This window comes from Misgurnus anguillicaudatus, chromosome 14 (genome assembly GCF_027580225.2).
Source record: "Misgurnus anguillicaudatus chromosome 14, ASM2758022v2, whole genome shotgun sequence".
Classification (NCBI taxonomy): Eukaryota; Metazoa; Chordata; class Actinopteri; order Cypriniformes; family Cobitidae; genus Misgurnus; species Misgurnus anguillicaudatus.
This window is the reverse complement of record NC_073350.2, coordinates 24,366,838-24,391,185: the sequence shown is the minus strand read 5'-3', so window position 1 is coordinate 24,391,185 and position 24,348 is coordinate 24,366,838. Positions and strand designations below refer to the sequence as shown.

Here is a 24,348-nt window from a genome sequence, read left to right as displayed (position 1 = left end):
AAAGAGCCGGGGAAAACAAACCAAGCCTGCTATTTTTGGTCTTGTTGTGGGGATATATTGTTCAGCTGAGGTCAGATAAACAATCTGTCAACTGTCAGTTTATATATATATATATATATATATATATATATATATATATATATATATATATATATATATATGTATATATAGTATGTATATATATTTTATTTAGTGCACCACAACTTAACTGATAAATAATAAAATCTGGCAACCCACAAACCCTCATAAAGTCGTATCCCTCCTGTTCCATGTTAATGCAGTATCTATATTACTTTCTGTATTATTTTATACCCAATTTATAATATTTTGATCGTACATTTAGTGAGTGAGATGTAAATATTATGGTTACCTGATCCCAAGCAGTGTTAAATTTCATGACTTGAACTCAAGGAGAAGCTGTTTTGATAACCGAGACACATTAATTATTTTCTCAGTCTTTAATTGCTATAAGCCAATGAACGAATGTGTCATGCATTTAGTTAAACGATTTAATTTACTTACTGTAATTAATAATCACTTACTGTGCTGTTCTCCTAAATTGACAGTGAGTAATATACTGAAAAGCATAGTATCATAGCCAAATTTTGACTAATCATATTTGTGGCTTGTACACACAGTTTACGGCACACAGTAAGCGTTTAGAACAGATGCCGAGCTTTGCAAGTAAGAGATAAATTTGAGTCGGAGATGGAGCGCTACATTAAAAATCATGTCTGATGTACAGTATTATTACCATCAGGGCTCCTTCAATCAAGGCTGACAAAAACTCTCATGAATGTTCTCATCATACAGACCGAGGCTGCCTTTAACTTTTAGATGAAATCTGTTCGATGTGCAAAACTCATCGAATCTTGTAATAATGCAGGAAAATCAAGGGCATTCCAGTTGCAACCTCATGCTTTTCAAAAGGAGGGGAAGAAAGATTCTTTTTGCAGCATCCAATATGGTTCCAGGCTGAGCTGATTAGCTGTTTAATAAAACGTCTAGATGAGTTTAGCTCTGATGTGTGCACGTACGCTCCGCGGTTGAAGATATTGGACTCCTGCACCCACTGTGTCCCTTTCAAAGCAACAGTTGGAGCGGCTCCTTTGAGACAACCGCTTCCTCCTGTAGCCCTCGCCAAGAGCAGAGGAATCTTATTAAAGATGCATTTTGTCAAAACAGGTCGCCGCCCCGGCTTTTCTTCACACGCGATATGGAAATTGATTTTTGCTTTTCATTGCCTCCAACATATTAATACTGTGCATGGCAAATGTTCCCCTCGCAAAAGCCAAATTTCCGAGCGGAGCGCACCTGATCGATAATTTTCACACAATGAACTCAAGGTCCCTGAAGGTACGGACATGAATGCCGAGCAAAGCCTCTGTGGTGTTCGAAAATCAAATGTATTGGGGTAGCATGAAGCATTGCATTCTGTAGAAAATATGTCATTGAGATGCACATGAAAAGAGATGAAAGTACATAAATGTGTTTTTTAACATCACTGAAAATTGAGTGTGTGTCTGTCCACGAGGGAAGTTGCTTTGAAAGCTTCTTAAAAATAAATGTATCAATTTCAGTATTTATCTGAAAAAAATGGACAGAAACTAGAAAATAATAAATACAATTATCAATGTAACGTTAGCAATTATTAAATATTTCAGCCCTGTCTCACGAAATTTTGTTATATAGTCACGTTATTTTTTTATTCTTTTTTTCGTGATAGTATCACGAATTTCCGCGTTTTTTCGTGATTGTTTAATGAATTCCAGTTTTTGTGTGATTATCACGTATTGGTTACTCAACTGTTGTGTCCTATTTTCTTACCATTGTTGCTTCGGTTTACAGTTAGATTTACATAAAATGACATCCCTACCCAAACCCAACTCTAACCCTAACGCCAGGCGACATATAAAAAAAAATAAATCAGAAAAAATAGTTTAAACCTATTTAAATATATATAAAGTATATTTAAAAATATATAAAGTGACATTCTAATGCAAGCACCAAATCTAACCATAAACCGAAGCGTCAATGAGTACATTTACATGCACATAATAAGCGGATAACTATCAAAAATCTGCGTTTTATATGCAAATCAATAAACCGGCTATGCAGACAACTGCGTTTACATGGAACTTGGAGATTTGTCAGGTTTCTCGCAGGTAGTGATGTCATCGCCTATAGTACATAATAGTCGATAAAAAAGCCGACGGCATATCTGTCTTAAGCTATATTGTTTTACCTCTTTTCGTGTCTCCAGAACATGTAAATATAACTTCAGTTTTTATTTTCGCGCTTTCTCTGCCAACTGCTTTAGTAAAGCAGAGACTTTTATGCGCTACTTCCGCATCTGACATATATCTGTCACACGTGGAGACATGCGCACATGGACAAAACCGTGAGAAAGCCGGTTAAGGTGTTTACATGCCTCACGAAATGAGCAAAAAACTACCTGTGCCGATCGGTTTTTGCTTACGCCGGTTATGGGCTTTCCCCGATTAAAAAAATAGGGGAATTTTTTTTAATCGCGTTTAAATTACCCCACGTGTTATCAGTTTATTAAGCATAATCGGCGTAAGACTGTGCATGTAAATGTACTCATTGGTTTAAAAATAGGAAAAAGCAGTTGAGTAACCAATACGTGATAATCACATGAAAACAGAAATTCGTTGTACGATCACGAGAAAGCGCGGAAATTCGTGATAATATAACGAAAAAAATCTAAATATTACGTGACTATATCACGAAACCCTGTGAGACTAGGTAGAATATCCACCCACAACTCGGACTGCAAAATAAATAAATAAATAAATAAAAAATAAAAATATAGTACTTGACACGCTTCCTGGCCCGCATTTTTTAAATGTAGTAATTGTTTAAAATAGGTAATTGGTATCTTTATTTCCAACGACCTGACCAACCGCCACCCCATTATCATTAAAAATATTTTTGGATGACTCGTAACTGCAGGTGACCGCAGGCACCCACTCATTTTGGATCAACCCGTGCATTATTGATAAAATTGTACCTAAAGAGTTCACATTAGGTACATATTGGTACCAAATGTATACAGTACATATCTGTATGCCAGACTTCAGAAAAGCATGGTGGACGATATGCAGGAAGAAATTTCAATTATAGGGTTCGGAATGATTTTCACAAAAAATTCAAAGGAAAAAAGAAAAGGGTTTGGGTGAAGTCGTGAAGACAGCTGGAACATGGTCTGTACAAGTTCACTTTGCATCATCTTCACTTTGTGCTGCGCCATTACTGCTTCTGTTTTCCATCATCTCGCTTTCTGATTGGATATTGTTTCGTTTCACGTGATAATCTCAAGAGCGTGCGCGCATTTGTCCTTGGGGTTCCCCCCACACATCAGGATTTCTGATTTCCTCCGACGTTCTTCCGATCAGGTTCTGACACTCTTTACACACCTCACACCAAGGGAAAATCAGATTAGATAATCTGTAGAACCATCAAGATAATTGGGACATAACTAGGATTTTCCGATTATCTTTTGTTGTGTACCCAGCATTAGTTGCTCCCTATAACTTCTGTTTACCTGTCACTGTCTGTCCACCTTATGTCAGTGTCTATATTGTTTATCCCACACTAAATATTAATGGCCTATAGTCTTCCATGGTCCCCACATTGTCTTGCCCCTGGAGGTCCCTCATTAAATGATGTGACTGTCATATCTGTCAGGGTTCATGTGCGCTTGGCTGTTGAGGGAAAGATGAGCTACCGGTGACACCCTGTATGACTTCGCCAAGGTACCCATTTTGAGCTGAAAGGTAAGAAAGCAGCAGTTTTTGAGTTGCCCTCTCAAAATTCTAGCACCTCCACTCACGCTTGTCAGTCCTGTTTGGAGGTGTCAACAGCTGCGTACCGGCCTGTACAGCTCACCTTTACTTTTCCCCTCCGATGGTAGAGCACGTTTAGCATGGTAGAGTGATTGGCAGACTGATATTTATGTGTGCTTTCAAACCCTTGACATCTAAACAACATGAACCTAATGGTGCAAGTGAAATGTTATTTCCTGGGGAACAGAGGCAGGGGGGTTTCTTCAATCGACTGATTTGGCAAGCGAGCAGACCCATAAAATCAAATCGTTAATCAATTCCCGCACCAAATTGAAGCCGTTTAAGAGACGTTGTTTTGTCGTAGCATTCCTGCTGTTTTTCATTACGTTTCCCTCTTGGCACCTTTTTATGTGAACTGCTCATTGATGATTAGATGCGCAAGCATTTATTTTTGGAAAACTTTTGTGCAACCCTCGCTAACTTCTGTCTGGTTGTCTCGTTGAAATGCAAGGATGTCTGAATTTTTTTTTCTCGATTTAAGACAGTCTGAGGGAAGTCATAGGCTGCATTTACACTTCAAATCTTAATGCACAGATCCGATCTTTTGACCATATCCGATTTTTTGTCCTGCCTGTTTACACATTTACATACGCCTCATATCCAATGTCCGTGTTTACATTAAACTCCCGCCCAGACAGAATGCTAGCTTAACTGGGTATATCTAACGTTAATATTATCATCAGTTATTTAATGTAAAGGCAGAAGTAAATGATTACCTTCGGCATCATCATCATCCACAATGTCTTTCTCTCTCATCACGTCTTCCTCTGAAAAACTTTAGAGAACTTCGGGGGTCGGCAGCTAGGTTTTTCGCCCAAAATTCGCTCCAGTTGCTCATAAAATAGGCAAGCCGTTTTGTCCTGAATACTGCGATTGTTGTGATCCTTAACTTCCTAATACTTGGCTTTAATGCTCTTTATTTTGCACTGGCATTGCAGCCAGGTGCAGCCCCGTTTAACTCCTCTTTACTTCAGGTGCAAAATGATGACGATCAGCGCAATCCGGCATGTAACACTGACGTCATAATCAAGCTGATTCATATGTGTGTTTTGACGCAGTTCGGATGTCTGGATATTGGATATGTATCCGATAAAAATCCAATTTGGAAGTGGCTCAGATCGGATAGGAAAAATCGGATCTCTGTAAGTTTTTTTTTTGTGTTTTGTGCAGCAATATCTGATCTGTGTCAGATGTGAGCACTAAATCCGATTTTTTGTGACAGTGTAAATGCAGCCATAGAGGTTTTTTGTTGGTCTAAAGTAGCAATGAACGTATGAAATATTGTGTTTTTTTTTTATAAATGACTTTCGATGGATGAAATCAAGTCCCACCTAGTATGTTTTTTTCATTTCAGAAGCTCTGATACAGTATATGTCACGATCAGGGGTGCCAAACATACTACCCGTGGGCCGAACACGGCCCACAAGTGTGTCTAATCCAGCCTGCATGATGATTTATTGCTAAATATGAAATACATATTTTAAAAACCTTTTCAAGTGGGACACGGCAGACGCATGTCCACTTCTACAGAAACAAAGAGAATCCCTACTTCCATTTCATGGCGACTTTAAAGAGCACCTATTGTCCGATTCACAATTTTACATTTCCTTTGGTGTGTAGGTGTGTATTAGTACATGTTAACGATATGCAAAAGGTACAAACCCCAAAGTAAACAATGACACAAGTTATAGTCTCCAACGTAAATTTCTTTCCTTGGACTAGAACAAACACACGGATTGTAGGCAATAGTTTACTTCCTGGAATTGTTGACGTAGACAAGACCGGCATTGTCATAATTCCTCCCGCTCACAGCCTGTAAGCTAACTCCTGTTAGCAACCGAGTCCTTCAAACATGGTAAAGAGCGTCACATTTCTGGCTGATGTCAGAGGTATTCAGGCCAATCGCAAGTACAGATTAGCTGGCCAATCAGGGACAGGGAGCTTTTCAAATCTGTGCGTTTTAAGAAGAGAGTGAAATCTGGAGCTACAAAACTTTACGGTATGTGGAAAATAATGTGTTTTTTAACCATACACCACACAAACACATTGTATACAAAAAAGCTAGGGCTGGACAAAATAATAATTTATTTTTCGATTAATCGTTTTTTTATGTGGTCGATTCAAAATAGATTCTCAAAGGCCACGAATATATTTTTTTACATATGTATTTCCGCAAACATTGAACGTACAATTAAGGTTAATCTAATTACTAGTCTTCTCCACTCGACTGTTCTGAATTTTTTCAGCATACATTTTTAATCTTGCATCAAAATTGTATTGTATTTAACATAATTGTATGCATTTGAAAATTAGTGATGGGTTTTGTTTTAATGTACCCAAGTGTACCTAAAATAAGGTTAATAAACAGGTTTGTGGCTCTTAATTTCTTTTGATTACCCTTGTAAACTTATGTTTTATAAATATAGTATTTGTATTAAATCAATTTGTATTAAATCTATATTCATTGAGTTGAATCGAGTATAAAAATCTATCCGAGAATCCGAATCGAGAATCGATAGCTTGTGAATCGAAATCGATCTGGAACATCTGAATCGATACCCAGCCCTACAAAATACACAAAATAATGTTTTTTAGCAATGAAATAGGTGCTCTTTAAAACTTAGACCTACTACGTAGGATAACAGTACCTAATTTATTCAGATCTATTAAACCTTGAAGTTTCTAAGCGAGCACTTTAACTCTTTCCCATTGTTTAAAATGAAATTAAAATGATTCAAGCCATGAATTAGCATATAGCGTCTGCATACACTTGCACAAAAAGTCCCAACAATATAAGGATGAGGTTGCTTTAGATTGCTATTCAATGACAAAATGCAGGAACTATTATTAAAAGGAACACAGCATTACATTACGCATCATTTGTACCAGAGGTTATCATTGAGATGTTTTTTAGTACGCCTCTGTATTATTAAATTGCATAGTACTGTATTTTTTTAAAGGGTTTTTGATAGTTTGTGAATGTCTTACTAATTACTTTGCTGGATTCAATTCAGACGCCTTTGTAAATGTACTCACACAGAGATGCAGAAAGAAAAGAAAAGGGGTTGCAACCTCTCTCATTGTGAATCAGTGTAAACTTCAAACTATGGGCTTTAACTGCATTTCATTAAGCCTTCATTTTAGTGTATATAAAAAGTGAAGACAGTTTAAAGGATGAGAAGAACAATTCCAGTGTGGTGTTTTTTGATGAGCGTTAAAACGGGCTACACGAAAAACTACAAGAAGCATATATTTTTTTGTATTATTATCAAAGGTTTCTGTATTCCGCTCCTTTTATTTCTATAAGAATGCATTTCTTTTAATACATTTCTTTGTCTTGTCTTTTGGTGGCTCTCAGTCATTCCTATTTATATATGCTGACCTTTTTTTTTCTGTTGGGCGATAGGCATTGTTTCACTATTTTAAAATGGACTATTAGAATGAATTGAGGCATGAATGGTTGCCAATCACAGGACAATCCAACATGCCATATGCAATATATGTAACTATTCATATTTAATGGCCTTCTCTGCAAAGGCTTTTTGTTTCAGAGGTTTACTACCACTGGCTAAAAGGTCAATCTCTGCAAATGAGTCTTGTCGTCCTTCGAGACCACCTGCCTGCTTTAAACAGGAACATTTCAAACCACAGGTAGTGTCACTTTAAGTTATGACTGATTGCAGAGCAGCTTGGGGACCTTAAATACCCCAGGTTTTGTGGCCTTTATGTCTCTCAGATTGTGTAAAATGTAAAAAGTGTTTCTTTAAAGGTGCAGTGTGTAATTTTTAGAAAGATCTTTTAACAGAAATGCAAAATAATATACAAAACTATATTATCAGGGGTGTATAAAGACCTTTCATAATGAACTGTTATGTGTTTACTACCTTAGAACGAGACCTTTTTATCTACATACACCGAGGGTCCCCCTTACATGGAAGTCGCCATTTTGTGCTGCCATTTTTCTACAGAAGCACTTAAAGGACATTTTATTTACTAAGTTGTCACTGACGATGACGTTTTTTTCTGATGGCGACTACCGTAGCTTCTCTATGTGCTTCAAAAGCGAGGGGTGAGCCGTGGACTAAGCCATTGGTTGCAATTCACAACCTCACCACTAGATGCCGCTAAAATTTACACACTGCACCTTTAATAGCAAAACAGACATGACTCATTTTGCACTACTCAAATTTTTGTCCAATCGTATACTCTTAAAAGTCCTTTTATGTGCTTTGTCCGAGTATATTTTTTAAAATAGAAAATATGTCAGTATAAGAAAGAAAACTGCACTTGTCAAGGTTTCATACGTTTTTTGGTTTTATTAGAATAGTGGAAGCAGGGAGTGCTGTAGGGTATCGCTGAAGGAAAAAACAGATCTGATTTTCAACCCCTTTGTGTCCTCACCCACGAGAGCCCGTTTGTATTACCGATCTGCATTTGAATCATTACCTGCTCTTGACCTGGTGGAAATAGACACAGAATGGGTTTCCGTGGTAATGGTTATGTGAATAATTAGTTTAATCACATAATTACGGGCTCATGGGGCTTTGTCAGCCCTTGGGGATGCGCATCAAGGATTCCACTCAAACACAGACGCTTCGGTACTCGACAAAAGTCTTCGAAACTGCTTTTAGATCCATTCATCTTACACAAAACAGAGGCTTTTTTTTCGGACTCATTAGAGGTGCACTTACAAGCTAATGAGGGAACGGAAGAGATGGCGGCCTTTGCACAGCGGTCAGGCCATTTGGATTTGAAGACGAGCATGTTTTGTGTGTTTGCATCCGACCAAACAGTGTAAACAGTCTTGCATTTGGGTGGTTAAGGATAATGACTGTAATTTTATCAGTTTTAGAAAACTTTTTCTATCACAGTTGAATGTGCGGAGGTAACTAACGTATTCTCAGGGCGATTTGTCAGAGGACAAAGAGTGAAGAAATGCATGGCTATTTTTGTTTGTATGGACTGACATAAGCAGCAACTATGCAATCCAACATAACTCCATAGCAACACACAAAAATCATTAAAAAATAAAACACAAAGATATTGGATATAACAAAATTTAGCACTGCTATAGTAGGACATTGCATGCTCAAAATGGTCCTCGGGCGATGAAAGTCCCACCTTCCAGTAAAAAAAAATCAGTCATTAATCGATAAACATTGTTTTATGTTGGTATTGTTTAGCGCAATTTGAGAAATTTTATGTTCAGGATTCCCATGGGTCTTTGAAATCCTTGAAAGTTTGTGAATCAGGACAGGAAAAATTTAAGACCCTTGGAAGTTTTTGAAAAAATACATACATAGATAGAAGTCATTGAAAGTGCTTGAATTTATTTTATGCAATAAGTTTTATAGAAAAAAAATCCATATTATTCCCTGTGTAGTGTAGGATAATATAATAAACTTTCTAGGCTTTTAAGCACACATGCTAAACTGTTAGCTTAAAATGCTTATATCTTCTGTATGCAAATGTTGATTCATACCAAAATGCTTTTTGGCATAGTTGTGTTTGACACATGAAAACGTCTCGGGTTACGTATGTAACTGTTGTTCCCTGAGAAGGGAACGAGACGCTGCATTTCCCTTGTCATACTTCCTGCATGCCTGTAAAGCCGTCTTTGGTAATATTTCAGATAGCGATTTACTTCCTCCCTTACGAAAGGAAAATATATTTACCAATATATTACTTGAAATATATTGTAATATATTGCAATATATTATTTTACTTTCCATTTTCCAATATATTATACATTGGCAATACAAGGAATAATATATTGATGGTACATATATTCTATATATGTGTAATATATTGCAGTATATTGCAAAATATACAAATTATTGCCACTTTCAATATATTGTACATGGATATAATATATGTGTTTATATATTAAAAAATATATGCAATATTATATTTATAAATATCTGCAATATTGTATTTTGATTGATATGCGAAAATGTATTAACAATATATGTAGAGATATAGTTTCACATATATGTTTACTATATGGTAGAATATATTTCAAATATATGTAAAATTATATGGAAATATACATGAAATATATGTAGATATGTGTTCGATATATTGTGGAATACATTTTAAATATATGTAAAATAAGATGGGAAATATATGTGCATATATGGGAATATGTATTAAAAATATATGTACAGATATAGTGTCACATGTATGTTTACTATATGGTAGAATATATTTCAAATATATGTACAACTATATGGAAATATATATGTAGATATGTGTTCGATATCTTGTGGAATACATTTTACATATATGTAAAATTAGATGGAAATATATGTACATATTTATTGTAAATGTATGCACAATATGTGTACATATATATATATATTTGGGATATATACAGTATATGTACATGAAACATCTAAAATATATAAATACTTAAATATGCAACCTGCAATATACAAACATTTACACCACATATTAACACAGACTGATGGGTAATCTATCAAAAGCCACCTTTATTTTCTTTTAATCAGGCACAGATACTAAACCCAATTTGAGGTACAGAGCTCTATAGGCCTATTAAAACCACCAGGTTTTGCATATGGTCAGTCAAAGGAAATGTGATTGGCTTTACATTACATTACATAAATGTGTTGCATTGCATTTACATAAATTACATTTTAAAAGAGTGCCATTAAACAAAAAATATACAAAATATAAATTGAAGCAACTTAAATTATTTCAAAATTTTAGCAGTGCCATTATACAATATAAAGACAATATCAATAAAGACAATATCAATAAACAAAATGCACAGACAATAATGAACATATAAATAATAAACAAACTTTCAAGAAGTTTTGGGAACCGTGAAAAAGCAAAAAAAAAAAAAAAACATTTGCCAAAAGAACAGTCCATTATCCTGGTTAGGAGTCCACCTTGGTTCTTCACTGATGTAAACCACTTACATACCCATGCTTTTGCTCTTCACCTGGTGTCTTAATGCCATTAGCTCGCAGATTCTACTGTTGATAGATTTTCTGACATCAGCTTCCTTGGCCTTATAGGAAACTGTTTTAAAACAGCATCTGTGGAGCAGAACAACAAGTTGTTCACAAAAATCTCTCAGAGATGCAATAAAAACTGAAAAGCACCAGCTCTGAAAACTTATATACCTTTTAAAACTTGAAGTTTCCTTGGAGCCTGCTGACATCAGCCTTCTTCTTCTTCTTCTTCTTGAGATTTACTGGCAGTTGGCAAACAACTTTTAGTGGCATTACCGCCACCTACTGATTAGGAGTGTGGGTCAGGATCATCCTATCTATCAGCCTCCTTGTTGCTGGTGTCTGTTACGCATCCTGTCCTCTCTTCGCGCCTGAATCTCAGCTTCCTACTCGAGCATTTTATATATATATATATATATATATATATATATATATATATATATATATATATATATATATATATATATATATATATATATATATATATATATATATATATATATATATAAAATATAGTGCCCTTTTTGTTCTTGATTGCAATATATTTTGTATCATATATAAATGTATGTTTCATGCATATATTGCAATATATCAAAGCATATAAAGACAAACTATTACATGTAAAAAATACAGTGCCCTTTCTGTTCTTGATTGCAATATATTTTGTATCATATATACATGTATGTTTCATGCATATATTTCAATATATTGGAAAATATAAATATTAAATCCCATATATGGGAATATGTTGCCTAATATATTACATGATATTTTCCAATATACTGCAACATATTTTTGTTTCGTAAGGGGCTGGCTCCCGCGTCACCCTGTCTTTGTCGTTAAGCCTCACCATTGTTTGAATTTGATATACACATTCCGACGCACTTACCTCTGGAGGCGTCCCCAAAGTGTCACCGCAGTAACGCAGCGATTGAAGTTAACTAAGGTGTGGTAACCCTGTATGTTAGGTTTTTGTTGGTTGGAAATATGTTGTTTAATTTTGTTGATGTTACTTTAGTCTTGCATGACTGAAATAACTGCCGGGAGGCATTGCAAACTTGGCCCCCTAGTCGTGCGACTTCCCTAAAGGGACTTTCACAACACCCTAGCATAACTCTTCAGAAATATCTGTATATTTCTGTATTTTGATTCTCTTAGGCACAGCAGATGAAGGCAAAAATCACACATAGCAATTTCAGTTGTTCTTTGTGTATTTGTTCTGCTGTTTAGTGTTAGATGTGTACCGTCCTGTGTAAAGGTCAAAGGAAATGGACTTGGCGATTACGACTCAATTGACAGTGCTTGGATACACACAGATTTCTCCCTCACCTTACTTGTCAAAAAAGCAACAGCTTTAAAACCTCAAATCACTGTTATAAATGCTGAGGAAGGCAATGTCACTGTGTCCATCGGCCAGCAATCCCTATGCCATTTTCCCCTTCAGCCAGGCAGAAAGCTACCACGGTTCATCCGCAGGTCATATATCTATATACAGCTTTACCTTTTTGAAATTCAACTAAATGCGGCCTCAAAGTGTCATCAGTCATGAATACATATCTCTTCCATGGCTAATGTTTATTGCGTCTGTCTCGTTGACATTGACTGACATTGTTTTATTCACCCTAGTATTTTGCAATGTATGTGAGACCTTTACGTTTGTTTACTCAATATCAAACAGGTACAGCCAGTTATTAAGACCACCAGTTGATGCTGGTGGGTGGGTGGGGGCTGGGGTTGTATTATTGTCATCATGCGTTTTTTCCGAATGCAGTGCTAGGTAGAGGTCTACCGATTCATCGTATTTGCCGATGAATCGGCGCCGATAACGATAACAATAACAATCGTTCATCGGCAAAAATTCTGACCGATAGTTTTTTACGGTTGTGTTTGTTGCATAAGCAACACAGAAGACAGTGGGGAAGCTCTGATACTGCTCTGCATTATAAAGTGGTAGATCGCCCTCTACTGGTGAAAACTAAACCTTTAATGCCTCGTGGTGGTTGTTTGGACATGTGACGTGAACCTACACACCGCAGGGATCCAGTGATTTGCCGAACAGAGGATACATCGCAGGTGGATGAAAGAATAAAACCAAGTGAAAAGGTACACTACACTACAGTTCACGTTGTCATATTATCTAATAAAAATTATATACCCGTACAAGTAAGAAATAGATTAGATGCTGCATTGTTTGTAACTTGTATGTTTCCCAATAAGGCTGAGAGGATGCTAACTTTAATAGGCTACCTTAAGCGTAAAAAACCCAACAACACACAAATACAAAACAATGTATACATGTCTTGATTGTTGCTGCGTTTTGCCTGCCCTTAGTTAATACCACATTTCACATTTTTAACGTGTCATAGCCTATAATATCAATATTTAAAGCGTCAGATTAGAGAATGGCGTTTAGCATTCATGCAGCCGAGAGAAAAGTACAAACAGTTAAGGTTTGGTCTCCGATTATTTTTATCATCATTGAAATACACAATTTGTTATTTTGATTAGATTAATGTGGTCTTAAGGCATTATAAGAAATCACATGACTCGACAGTGCGATCGAGCTGCACAGTCAGATATGCGGTTTCTTTACACAAAGTCAGATGGGCCTGCACGAACTGCTTGTCCTTTTCACACAGCGCAAGTTCCTAAGTCAGTCTGATCTTGCGAGGTTTTATGATCGCTGTACACAGCGCAGTATAGTCAGATATAGCATGCTGTAAATGATAAACTTCTGATGGTAACATCATGCCCGATGAAAATTAAAAAACGCGCTCTGTAAAAAAAGTTTAAACCGCTCGTTTGTACACTCTAAAAAAAGGTGATTTGTGTTATCCTATTTAACACATTATGTGTTATTTTAACACATTGTGTCATTTTGTGTTGATTTTTTGTTCAAATAAATTAAAGGGACAATACAAGATGTGTTAAAACAACACAAAGTGTGTTGTTCCAAAAATAACACAGATGTGTCTATTTAAGGACAACACATTAAATATGTTGTTCTTAACTAGACACAACATGTGTTGTTTTAACACATTCATTATTAGAGTGATGACATGGTTAAAGTATTCCTGTATATAGTTATTAAATTTTAAATAAGTGCATTATATTACTGTTTTTATTTTTTAACATTTTAAACTTTTGATTATTTACTTTTACCTGTAATATTTTAACTCCTATTTTTAATGTTTTTAGATGGCAAAGGCTTTGAGGAAAGTACCAGTGTGGGAGTATTTTGTTGAAGTGTCACCAGGAAAGGCACAGTGTAATATCTGTGACAAAATAATCAGCATGGGCTCAGCTACATCTTCAGGTAAAAATACCACCAACCTGTGGAGTCACCTTAAGCATGTCCATCCAGAAGCCAGTGAAGAAGCTAAAAAGAAAAAAGACACAAAAGACCCTTCTCAACCCTCAGTATCCCAACTTTTTGACAAAAAAACAGAATGGAAGAATACAGATCCAAGGTCTGTCAGGATTGATGCAGCTGTCACAGAAATGATTGCTGTTGACAACCAACCATTTTCAGTGGTGTCAGACATCGGATTTAAAAGGCTTGTGACCCTTATGGAACCAAGGTACAGGATTAAAGATGAAAAATTCTACAGAACAAAAATGCTGGATGAAACGTATTCCAGAGTTTTGACCAAAGTAAAAAGTCTAGTGAAACAGGACAAAGCCCCTTTCATGGCCTTTACAACTGATTGCTGGTCTGGTACCACCGAATCCCTGATGAGCCTAACTGGCCATTTCATTTCTGAAGACTGGTCCAGAATGCAAGTGATGCTCAATGTCAAGCCAATGACTGGATCACACACAGGCAGTTATATCCAAGAAACATTCCTCAAAATGTTAGAAGATTGGGATATTGCACCAGAGCGTGTAGTTCTTGTCCTAAGAGATGGAGGAGCAAACATGGTAAAAGGAATGACTCTAGCTGAACTACCTCATGTAAGCTGCACTGCTCACACCCTTCAGCTCATTATCAATGATGGTCTATCTAGTCAGAGAGCTGTCCTGGATATTATTGGTATTTTGAAAAACTGTGCAACTCACTTTGGGCACTCTGTACTGGCCAAACAGAGGCTAAAGACCATTCAGGAGGAGCTGGGCCTTCCAGTGCACACCATCATCCAGGCAGTTCAAACTCGGTGGAACTCAACACTTCACATGCTGCAGAGAATGTACGAACAGAGACGGGCACTGAACGTTTATGCTGGTGAACACGGCCATATCTCCTGCTTATCTGCTTCACAGTGGGACATTGTCTGTAACTTGATTGACACGCTGACTCCTTTAGAAGAGATCACATTGGAGATGAGCCATTCTGAGTCATCAGCAGCATGCATTATCCCCAGTGTATCTGTTTTAAAGCTGATGCTGCAAGCAGAGGGTCCATACACGGGGGGGATTAAAACATTACGCAAGACAATGCTAGACAGCCTGTCAAAGCGATTCTCTAAGGCAGAGGAAACAAAATGTTTGGTCCTAGCAACTCTCCTTGATCCTCGATACAAGGGCCATGCCTTTGCCTCAGAAATAACACTGCAAAATGCAAAACTGTGGCTACAGCAGGAAGCTGAAGAGCATGGTGCACCCAGAGAAGAACGTCCGAGCTCTACTGCAGAAACACCTGAAGGGGATGAGGGTTCAGAATCAGATCCTGAGGCAAAGAAGCAGAAAATGCATCAGTCCACCTTACTGGACACACTGTATGCCAAGGTCCTTGGAGCCACAGCTATTTCTAAGGGGCTGTACAGCTTTGAAAGTGAGCTTGAATGCTATTTGTTGGAGCCTGTCATTGAACGTGGTGACAATCCTCTGCAGTGGTGGCAGAAAAATGAAGTGCGGTTTAAAACACTTGCACCAATGGCCAAGAAATTCCTGTGCCCCCCACCATCCACTGTGCCAAGTGAAAGAGTGTTCAGTGAGGTGGGCATAATTTATGACTCCAGGAGAAGCCGACTGACTGGACATCATGCTCAGCAACTGTGCTTTTTGCACTATAATTTAAAAAGTCTGAAGTTTGAGTATTAAAACGCACATGCCAAAACAAACTTTTCCTAGACTTTTTGACATTTTATTTTATATCTGTTTGATGTTCTTTGAATAAGTGATCTTTGTGAACTTTAGTTCAGTCTTGTTATTCTTATTTTAAGTTTTATATTTAATATATAAATATATTTTATTTAAAAATTTATACCAGGCATTTTCAGCCAATGCTGTATTTATTTTGTAACTTTTTTTACAATAGTTAATGTTATACTGTTTACATATTTTGAATCTGTTTTTATTGTTCTTTAGTGTGTTACTTGGGTTTAGTATTATTTTAATTGGCCTACTTTATTTGTTGGTTTTGTAATAAAGTATGTTTAATTTCAGTGAATGAGTGTTGTGTTTTGAATTCAGTAAATGGTCAAAAACTATCGGTTAATTTATCGGTTATCGGCAGTTAGGTCCCACTTAAGCTATCGTTATCGGCAAAATCCAATATCGGTCGACCTCTAGTGCTAGGCTGTTCTCAAATGACCAGACGTCAGCAGCTGGGTGAACCATTGCTTCTTAAGTATTTAATACTGCTATACAACACAAAGTTAGCGCTTAAATTGCAACCTATTAAAAGTCAATGAGGCATTGTTCAGATATTGCGCTCTGCTGTCTGGAAGCTCTTGAATAATATAAAGCTTAGAGTCACAGTCTAATATTCGAAAATTACGATTAGAGGGAATCTTAAAAAGAGGGGGTGCAGATGCAAGCCGTTGGAAGCCATTATTGGAGGACCAAATGGAAAGAAAATAATACATTTCTAAATACGCTACTGCAATGTGTGCACTGCAGCCTTTAGGACCGAAGTACATGTGTGACCCAGTCTGTAAAAGCTGAATATTATGTGAAATTATAACCTTGATATCTTGTCAAAGATTGTAATCAATTTGAAACCAAACTTTATAGCTTTTAATCTCATAATTACATTTAGACTGGATTTTACAGAAAGGGTCACATATGTTTAAAACCAAAAAGTCAATGGTTCGCCTTAACAGCAAGGTCTTAAAGGACAAGTTCGGTATTTTACACTTAAAGCCCTGTTTTCAGATTGTTTATGATGAAATAGAACGGTTTTGACTGAAATTTCGACATATGCCAGAATTTTCGGGAGTTTGTTGTTTCACCTCCCACCTCTACAATGGGTGTATAGGTGCACTGGAACAATCCTTCCTAAAATGCATTAAACTTTCGTTTACACAGACGTGAAACTCATCAAGTGGTCAGGGGTGTTAACTGATATGCTCACACAAAAATCGCTGCAAAAGATGCTTTCCAACATGTGTTAGCATTCGTTGTAAACTTGTGGACCTATTTTTCCAAACGCCTCACACCCGAACATTCTTCCGCTGAGAGTTTGAATAATAGACACTGCAGCCCAGTTGGTGGCAATAATCCGCCTTTGCCAATTGCAAGAATTCAAAGAAGGTTCCGAAATAAAACCGTAACCTCACAGCACATCTAAAACAAGTCAATGGAGTTGGACAAAAACTCCGATAAAACCTGTTGGAAAGCATCTTTTGCAGCGATTTTTGTGAGCATATTAGTGAACACCCCTGACCACTCGGTGAGTTTCACGTCTTTGTAAACGAAAGTTTAATACATTTTAGGAAGAATTGTTCCTGTGCACCTATACAACCATACTAGAGGTGGGAGGTGATACAAGAAACACCCGATAATCTCGAGCCAGCATCATATGTCCAAATTTCAGTCAAAACCGTTCTTTTTCATCATAAACAATCTGAAAACAGGGCTTTAAGTGTAAAATACCAAACTTGTCCTTTAAGAGGTCTGTGAGGTCTTAAATTTCCTTTGGTAATTATCATAATTCGACATTATTATAATTCCTCCTGCTTCTGACTTACACCTTGTAAATTAACTCCTGTTAGCAACGAATCTTTCAAACATGGTAAAGAGCGGCAAGTTTCCAGCTGACGTCAGAGGTATTCAGCCCAATCACAATGTCCAGATTAGCTGGCCAATCAGGGACACAGCACTTTTCAAATCCAAGCGTTTCTGGAGCTACAAAAATGTACGGTATGTGGAAAAGAATGTTTTTTAAACCATAAACCATGCAAACACATTGTATTTACCAAATACACAAAAGTGCTGGGCAAAGATTAATCGCGATTAATCGCATGCAAAATAAAAGTGATTTTTTTTTATAAAACTGGATATGAGTTTGTAATAATAATAATTACACACAGTACACACACATATATTGGGCAAAAATGCACTTTTATTGGTAACACTTTATTTTACGGTGTCTTTGTTACACATTCTACATGTAATTATTATAGTAATAACAGTTAATTATGCATAGTTACATGCAACTAACCCTAAACCAAACCCTAATACTAACCCCAACCCTATAGTAAGTACATTTTGTTAATGATTATTACTTAGTACTTATATGTATAATTACACTGTAACAGTGATGCCGTAAAATAAAGTGTGACCCTTTTATTTTGTATGCGATTAATCGCGATTAATCAATGCACAGCACTAAAAATAATGTGTTTTTTTAGCAACGAAATAGGTGTTCTTTAAGCAATCTTTGTAAAATGGTTAAGCTTCACTTGATCCCATAATGAATTGGTTGGATGGGTGTACTTTCACAACTCAACCCCGGTATGTAGTTTTGTCTTGAGTATGCCATGAATCAATACGATGCGTAAAATGACAAGTAACAGTCAGAGACGTGCTGAGCGGTTGATGGAAGTCTTTATGAAATGCCCGAGGGTGGTTCTGATAGTCCCAGTATATTCCCTCCGAAGACCATGACTAACTGTGCTTTGCCAAATGATAACTTGGAATGACAGTCAATTGGTGTGCCAAATAATGGTCTTTCCACAATACCTTTCAGGAATGTGTCTCCATCGGCCGCTGCCTCGCGCGGACTCGGAATGAAGAGACAAAATGATGTATCGATTTATCCATTCTCTTTAGGGCGCGCTTCTGGCTCTGTGCGTCTGATTGTGAGAGAAAGAGGGTGAAATTGTTTATTGAATGATAGAAATAATCTCCTACTGTAGTTTCGAGATCGTCAGTAACACAGATTTGGTATATGTAGAATACTCGAGAGTTTCCAGCAGACTTTTCTGAGCAATTCCAAGTGGACATTTTTCAATGTAGTCGCTAGTTACATAAGCAGGAGTACATCGAACCTGCAGCAGTTCCAAATGATTAGATAAGTGCCGCTTCACTGCAATTCCTCAACTACTCGTATGAACCTGAACTCCATAGGCACAGACTCTCTTCCCGGGGCGGCAGTGGTGATGCGTTGAATAGTGGGGGATTTTTTTCTCCCTTAGCAGATGTAGACACCTGATTGTTTCAGACTCCCTTGACAGTAGCCCAGAGCCCCTGTGAGATGGGTGACCTTGCAGTGAGACGCAGGCTAACCGCATCTGCCTCCTGTGTTACCTTATTTAGGAAGCTTTTGACACAGTTCACTTGAGACAAATGGGTATTGTGTGTATCTCTGCCGTTGGGTCACATTGTGACCTGCTGATGGTCCTCGTGTTTCACACTGTAATACATGGGGAGATCTATTTATATATAAAATGCACTTTGGACTAATATATAGAACAGAAAGTAAGGTAGTCCTGTAGCTCAGTTGGTAGAGCATTGCATTAGAAGCACTTAAGGTCATGAGTTTGATCCTATGGGAACAAATATGCTAATAAAATGTTTACTTTGAATGCGCTGTGGGTTGCTTGGGATCCAAGTCTCCCAAATGCTTAAATAAATGAAATATATATACATATATGTACACACATATATAGTACTGTGCAAAAGTCTTAGGCCACCATGCAATTAGATTTGTTGTTTTTGCAATGTTATAGTGATCATATAATTGTTTTTCAGTCTCTTTAATAGAATACATCTAGAAAATACAGGAAATGTATATGTAGTATTAAAAACTGTATAAAAATGTAAACTGATGTGTTAAGTATTTAGAGTAAACTTCCACTTGAGCAATAACAGGCAACTGCATGATCTCTTAAACCTAAATAAAATTAAATCCTAATTTCTATTTTTAAAGAAATTAGTCTTTTTACTTCATTCTGCTCAAAAATGCTCAATATGTGTTTGGTGTCAAGAGAGGTCACACTAAACCCAGACGATGCCTAAGTAAGACATTAAGTCTTGAATTTTTTTTTTTACATATTTCCTGTACTTTCTGTTTGTATCTTAATAAAATAGATTGAAAAATAAATATGGATGGACATTAAAACTTCTAAAATAACAAGTCTAGTGGTGGTGACCTTAGACTTTTGCACAGTACTGTATATACAGTATGTTAGTAATATATACACATACATATATACATTTTTGTCCTGTTCTATTAGGGAGGTTTTTTACTTATATTTTTACCTAAAATATTTTCCATGAGGTCTATTTGTTATATTACTTGGTGTTTTGGGCCATATTTTAGTTGTTAAAAGTCTCTTTAAAGGAACAGTATGTAGGATTGTGGCCAAAACTGGTATTGCAATCACAAAACTTGTGGCTAAAACTGGTACTGCAATCACACAACTGGTGGCCAATACACAACATGACAACATAAACATCAGTTGATGGCTGCAACTCCACTTTTTAAATGACAATATCCTGGCCAGACCACTGTTGTCAGTGATATAAGTATTTGAAATGAAAATGATTTCTTAATGTCTACTGACATATCAGGGCCATTTTATGATTAATTGATATACATGTCTTACATACTGTTTCTTTAACTCTTAAAGGGGACATATCAAAAAAATATGACTTTTTCCATGTTTAAGTGGTATAATTGGGTCCCCAGTGCTTTAATTAACCTAGAAAATGTAAAAAAGATCAACCCAGTAACTTTGCAAGCATGTGAAAAAATAGATAATTGTAATTTGGCTCCCCTTGTGATGTCAGAAGGGGATAATTCCGCCCCTTAATCTGCACTATTCAACCACGGGAGTGCCAGTGCAGAGATCATCTCATTTCACAAGCACTTCACATACGAACTCTAGGAACCCCAAAGATTTATTTGAAATCTTAAAATAGCTTTGTGAAATGTCCCCTTTTAATTTTTTTTTAAATTATAATCTTTCTTATTTTATTTATTTTGCTGCTGTGACTTAAAAGAGGCTTTTTTAGAATTGCAAAAATTATGATAATGTCCAAACATGCCATTGGTTGGACAAACCCCAAACCTATGAAATGAACTTTTTATGCAAAATCCACTTTTACAAGGTGTTTAGACATACATGTGTGTTGGCAATGTGCGAACACAACAACCCTACAATGAAAAATATCCACCCTTTCCTTTTTAATCCCCATTACAGCAAAGCAGTCACATTAGACATGCTCCTTTGATTCTTTTTGCAATGTGATTCACACAAAAAAGCCCCGCCCATGGCTACCGACGGACTGGTTAATTTGACCCCAAAACTTTTCTAAATGTGTTTGTTAGCACATTGTAGCGCTAATGCGGCTAAATATACTTGACTGTATTTACAGAAATCAGATCTATTTTTTAAAGGGACATTACACTTTTTTTGAAAATATGCTCATTAGTCCCTTTCACACATACAGTCTTTACTGGTAATTTACTGGTAAATTGCAGTTAACAGATCATGTGTGAACAGAACCTTTCCGGTAAATCAGTGCTCCCAATTTACCAGTAAGACAGGTTGTAAGATTACCAGTAATTTACCGGTAAGCGCTGTGTGTGAACGAAAATTATAGGATTACCGGCCAATCGTGAACGGACGACGTCAGACCGCGCTGACAGCTTCGGGCCAATCATAGCGTTTTAATACAGATGACGCGTTTACCCCCGCACTGTTTACTGACGTTTCCACACACATGCTGCTTGAAAGTTGAGCACACCTGAAGTTTACGTCCACATTTCTTCACCAAAGTTGTTTAAAACAGCTTACCGCCGAATTGCAGACGTCCTTAGCACGCCCTCTGTGAAGCCTAAAGTGCAAACAGTACTGTTGTTAAAAACGCATTTTCGGTTTGACGTCGTCTCATTCAATGTTGTTTGGTCATGAGCAACTTCGCGACTGTTTACCACAGACGTGAAAACAACAAAATACGGACCGTGGATATGAACGACGTGGATTGTTTACAAATACAACACTGAGCTCGCCGCGTGCTACAGGTACTTCCGCTTTCTCAACGAATTTACTAGTATTTTAATACTGATGTGTGAATGATGTCTTACTGGTAAAATAACGGAACGCCACTGCGTGTGTGAACAGTACATTTTTGTATTTACTGGTAAATTCATTCTGGTAAATTCATGGTAATTTACCAGAATTACTGTGTGAAAGAGGCTATTGTCCAGCTCCCCTAGAGTTGAACATTTGATTCTTACCGTTTGGAATCTATTCAGCCGATCTCCGGGTCTGGCGCTAGCACTGTTAGCATAGCTTAGCATAATCCATTGAATCTGATTAGACCATTAGCATTGTGCTAAAAATGTGAAGTGATATTACGCACTGCTCGAAAATAGTCACCTGCCATTGAAAGTAACCAAGGAGTGTCCCTGTAACCTAAAGCGCTCACTGTCTGTTGGTAAGGGAGTGAGAAGCCGTAGTTCATAAAGGTACAGACATAAAAACAGCACTCTTTTGCTCCCACCCAAATAGGGACATTTTGGGCATGCAATAACGAATGATCTGTAGGGTATTTTGATAGAAACATTCTAGGCACACTTGAGACGTATATTACATCTGTGCAAAAATGTGCATAATATGTCAAATGCCTTTGCTTGTAAAATGGGCAACATTACTTTGGTCTACTGTACTTAACTGCAGTAATGGCTATAAATCTATGTTGTCTGCTTATTACTGTCTCATTTTTACTCGGCGGGTTCAGCTTCTGTTCATCTCTTCTGTTCATTGTGTTCAATAATCATCATCCATCAACTCGGATGGTTGTGTAAATCAATTCATCTTTGTGTTCTCAGAAAGTTTCAGAAGCAAAGTTGCACAAATGAGATTTATAAATACTGCCTTCTTCTCTAAGGAGAAAGTTTACAGTCATCTTACAGTATGTGTTTATAGTGCACAGAGTGCTTTTATCTCCAAAGATCAAGGACAGTTTGATTTCTCATGATGAGCTATACTTTTTTATACACCAGTTCTTTCTGGTTCTCGAATCTGATTGGCTAAGAGCTATGCGATATTGTGCTGATAACGGGACTGTAACCGCTTCACCTTTCGTATCATTCCGCCACCTAGTGAATGGAGGTCCTAAACAGGCTCATCTCTGAATGGAAAAACACAGACGCGCTGTTTTTAAACACTCTCCGTGTGTCTTATTAGTTCACTAGCTCATAAATCAGTCGGTGAATCCCAATCGGAAGTTATTATTCCGTCAAAGATCAGCGCTTTTGGATGTTACGTTAAACTTAAGGGGATTAATGTCTTGTCACATCGTGTGGACACTTGGAAAGAGGAATGTAAACACTCGGTTTTTCTTCTGGAGCTGTATCTCTTATCAGAACGCGTAAACACCGTGGAACTGCAGGTAAGCACCGCAGATTTTAAATGTGGACATTGATCATTTATTTAATCGCGACGTGACTATTAAAACATGTTATGAGATATCGCCACTGGTATATTTATAAGCAGCATGCAAAAACATCTCTCTGACACTTTTAAAAAACAGTTTTATATAGTACTGACAAGAACGTCTAATAATAACCGAGTGCTCGTATCGCGTTAAGATGAAATGGTAAACCAATAGTAACATTATATAAGTATAGTTTTATTAACTTTTACCTTGTGCCAAAACAATAACAACACAAAAGACACTAAATATGAATAAGAAAACAAGTAATAGTTTGATCATGACACCAATACTGCTGATTTGATCAAACAAGGCCAACATGAGAGCCAGGGAGTCCCTGTCAGAGATGTAGCCCAGAGAGGGCGGTGGTCAACAGGGCGGGTGAACACTGACGTCCGCTCATGCTTTGGTTCTCATACGTACCGAATCTCACTAAGCAAACGTTCAAACAGGCGCTCTCTTTACTAATCGACTGTAGATTTAAATATAATAAATATATATTCTCGACTGAACTAATCTTAAAACTACACTTTGTGACCAAGAAACGTTAATATAAAGAAACGCCTATCTGTCCATTGAGTTATTATGAGATTCAAAGCAGCCGAAAGTGTTACCTGTCATTCTGGCAGCCCTCAAATCCGTGGCGGAAGAAGTAGTTCTCAAACAAAGAGGCTTTTAAAATAACTCCGTTGTTGTTTTCTAGTTTTCGTTTTTCAAACGTGTGCCGTCGAACTGTTGTATAAAAGCAATATCGCTCTCGGAGTCGTGTGATATAGCTCTATATCATCACGGCTGTGGCCTAATCACAGCCGTGATGATATAGAGCTATATCACACTGCTACTCGAGCGATATTGCTTAAAAATCACCTCTCACAACTTCACTTTCTTCCGAT

At 37.0% G+C, this 24,348-nt stretch overlaps 2 protein-coding genes across 4 annotated transcripts in view; both read left to right on the top strand.

The window, feature by feature from the left end:
* Window positions 1–24,348, top strand: part of igsf21a (immunoglobin superfamily, member 21a) — a 346,434-nt gene that overhangs the window by 69,339 nt on the left and 252,747 nt on the right. The window lies entirely within an intron of this gene.
* On the top strand, window positions 12,810–15,886 carry LOC129437110 (zinc finger BED domain-containing protein 4-like). The gene is made up of 2 exons (XM_055195274.2): window positions 12,810–12,949; window positions 14,045–15,886. The coding sequence occupies exon 2, from the start codon at window positions 14,045–14,047 to the stop codon at window positions 15,884–15,886; it is 1,842 nt and encodes a 613-aa protein (XP_055051249.1). The 5' UTR covers window positions 12,810–12,949.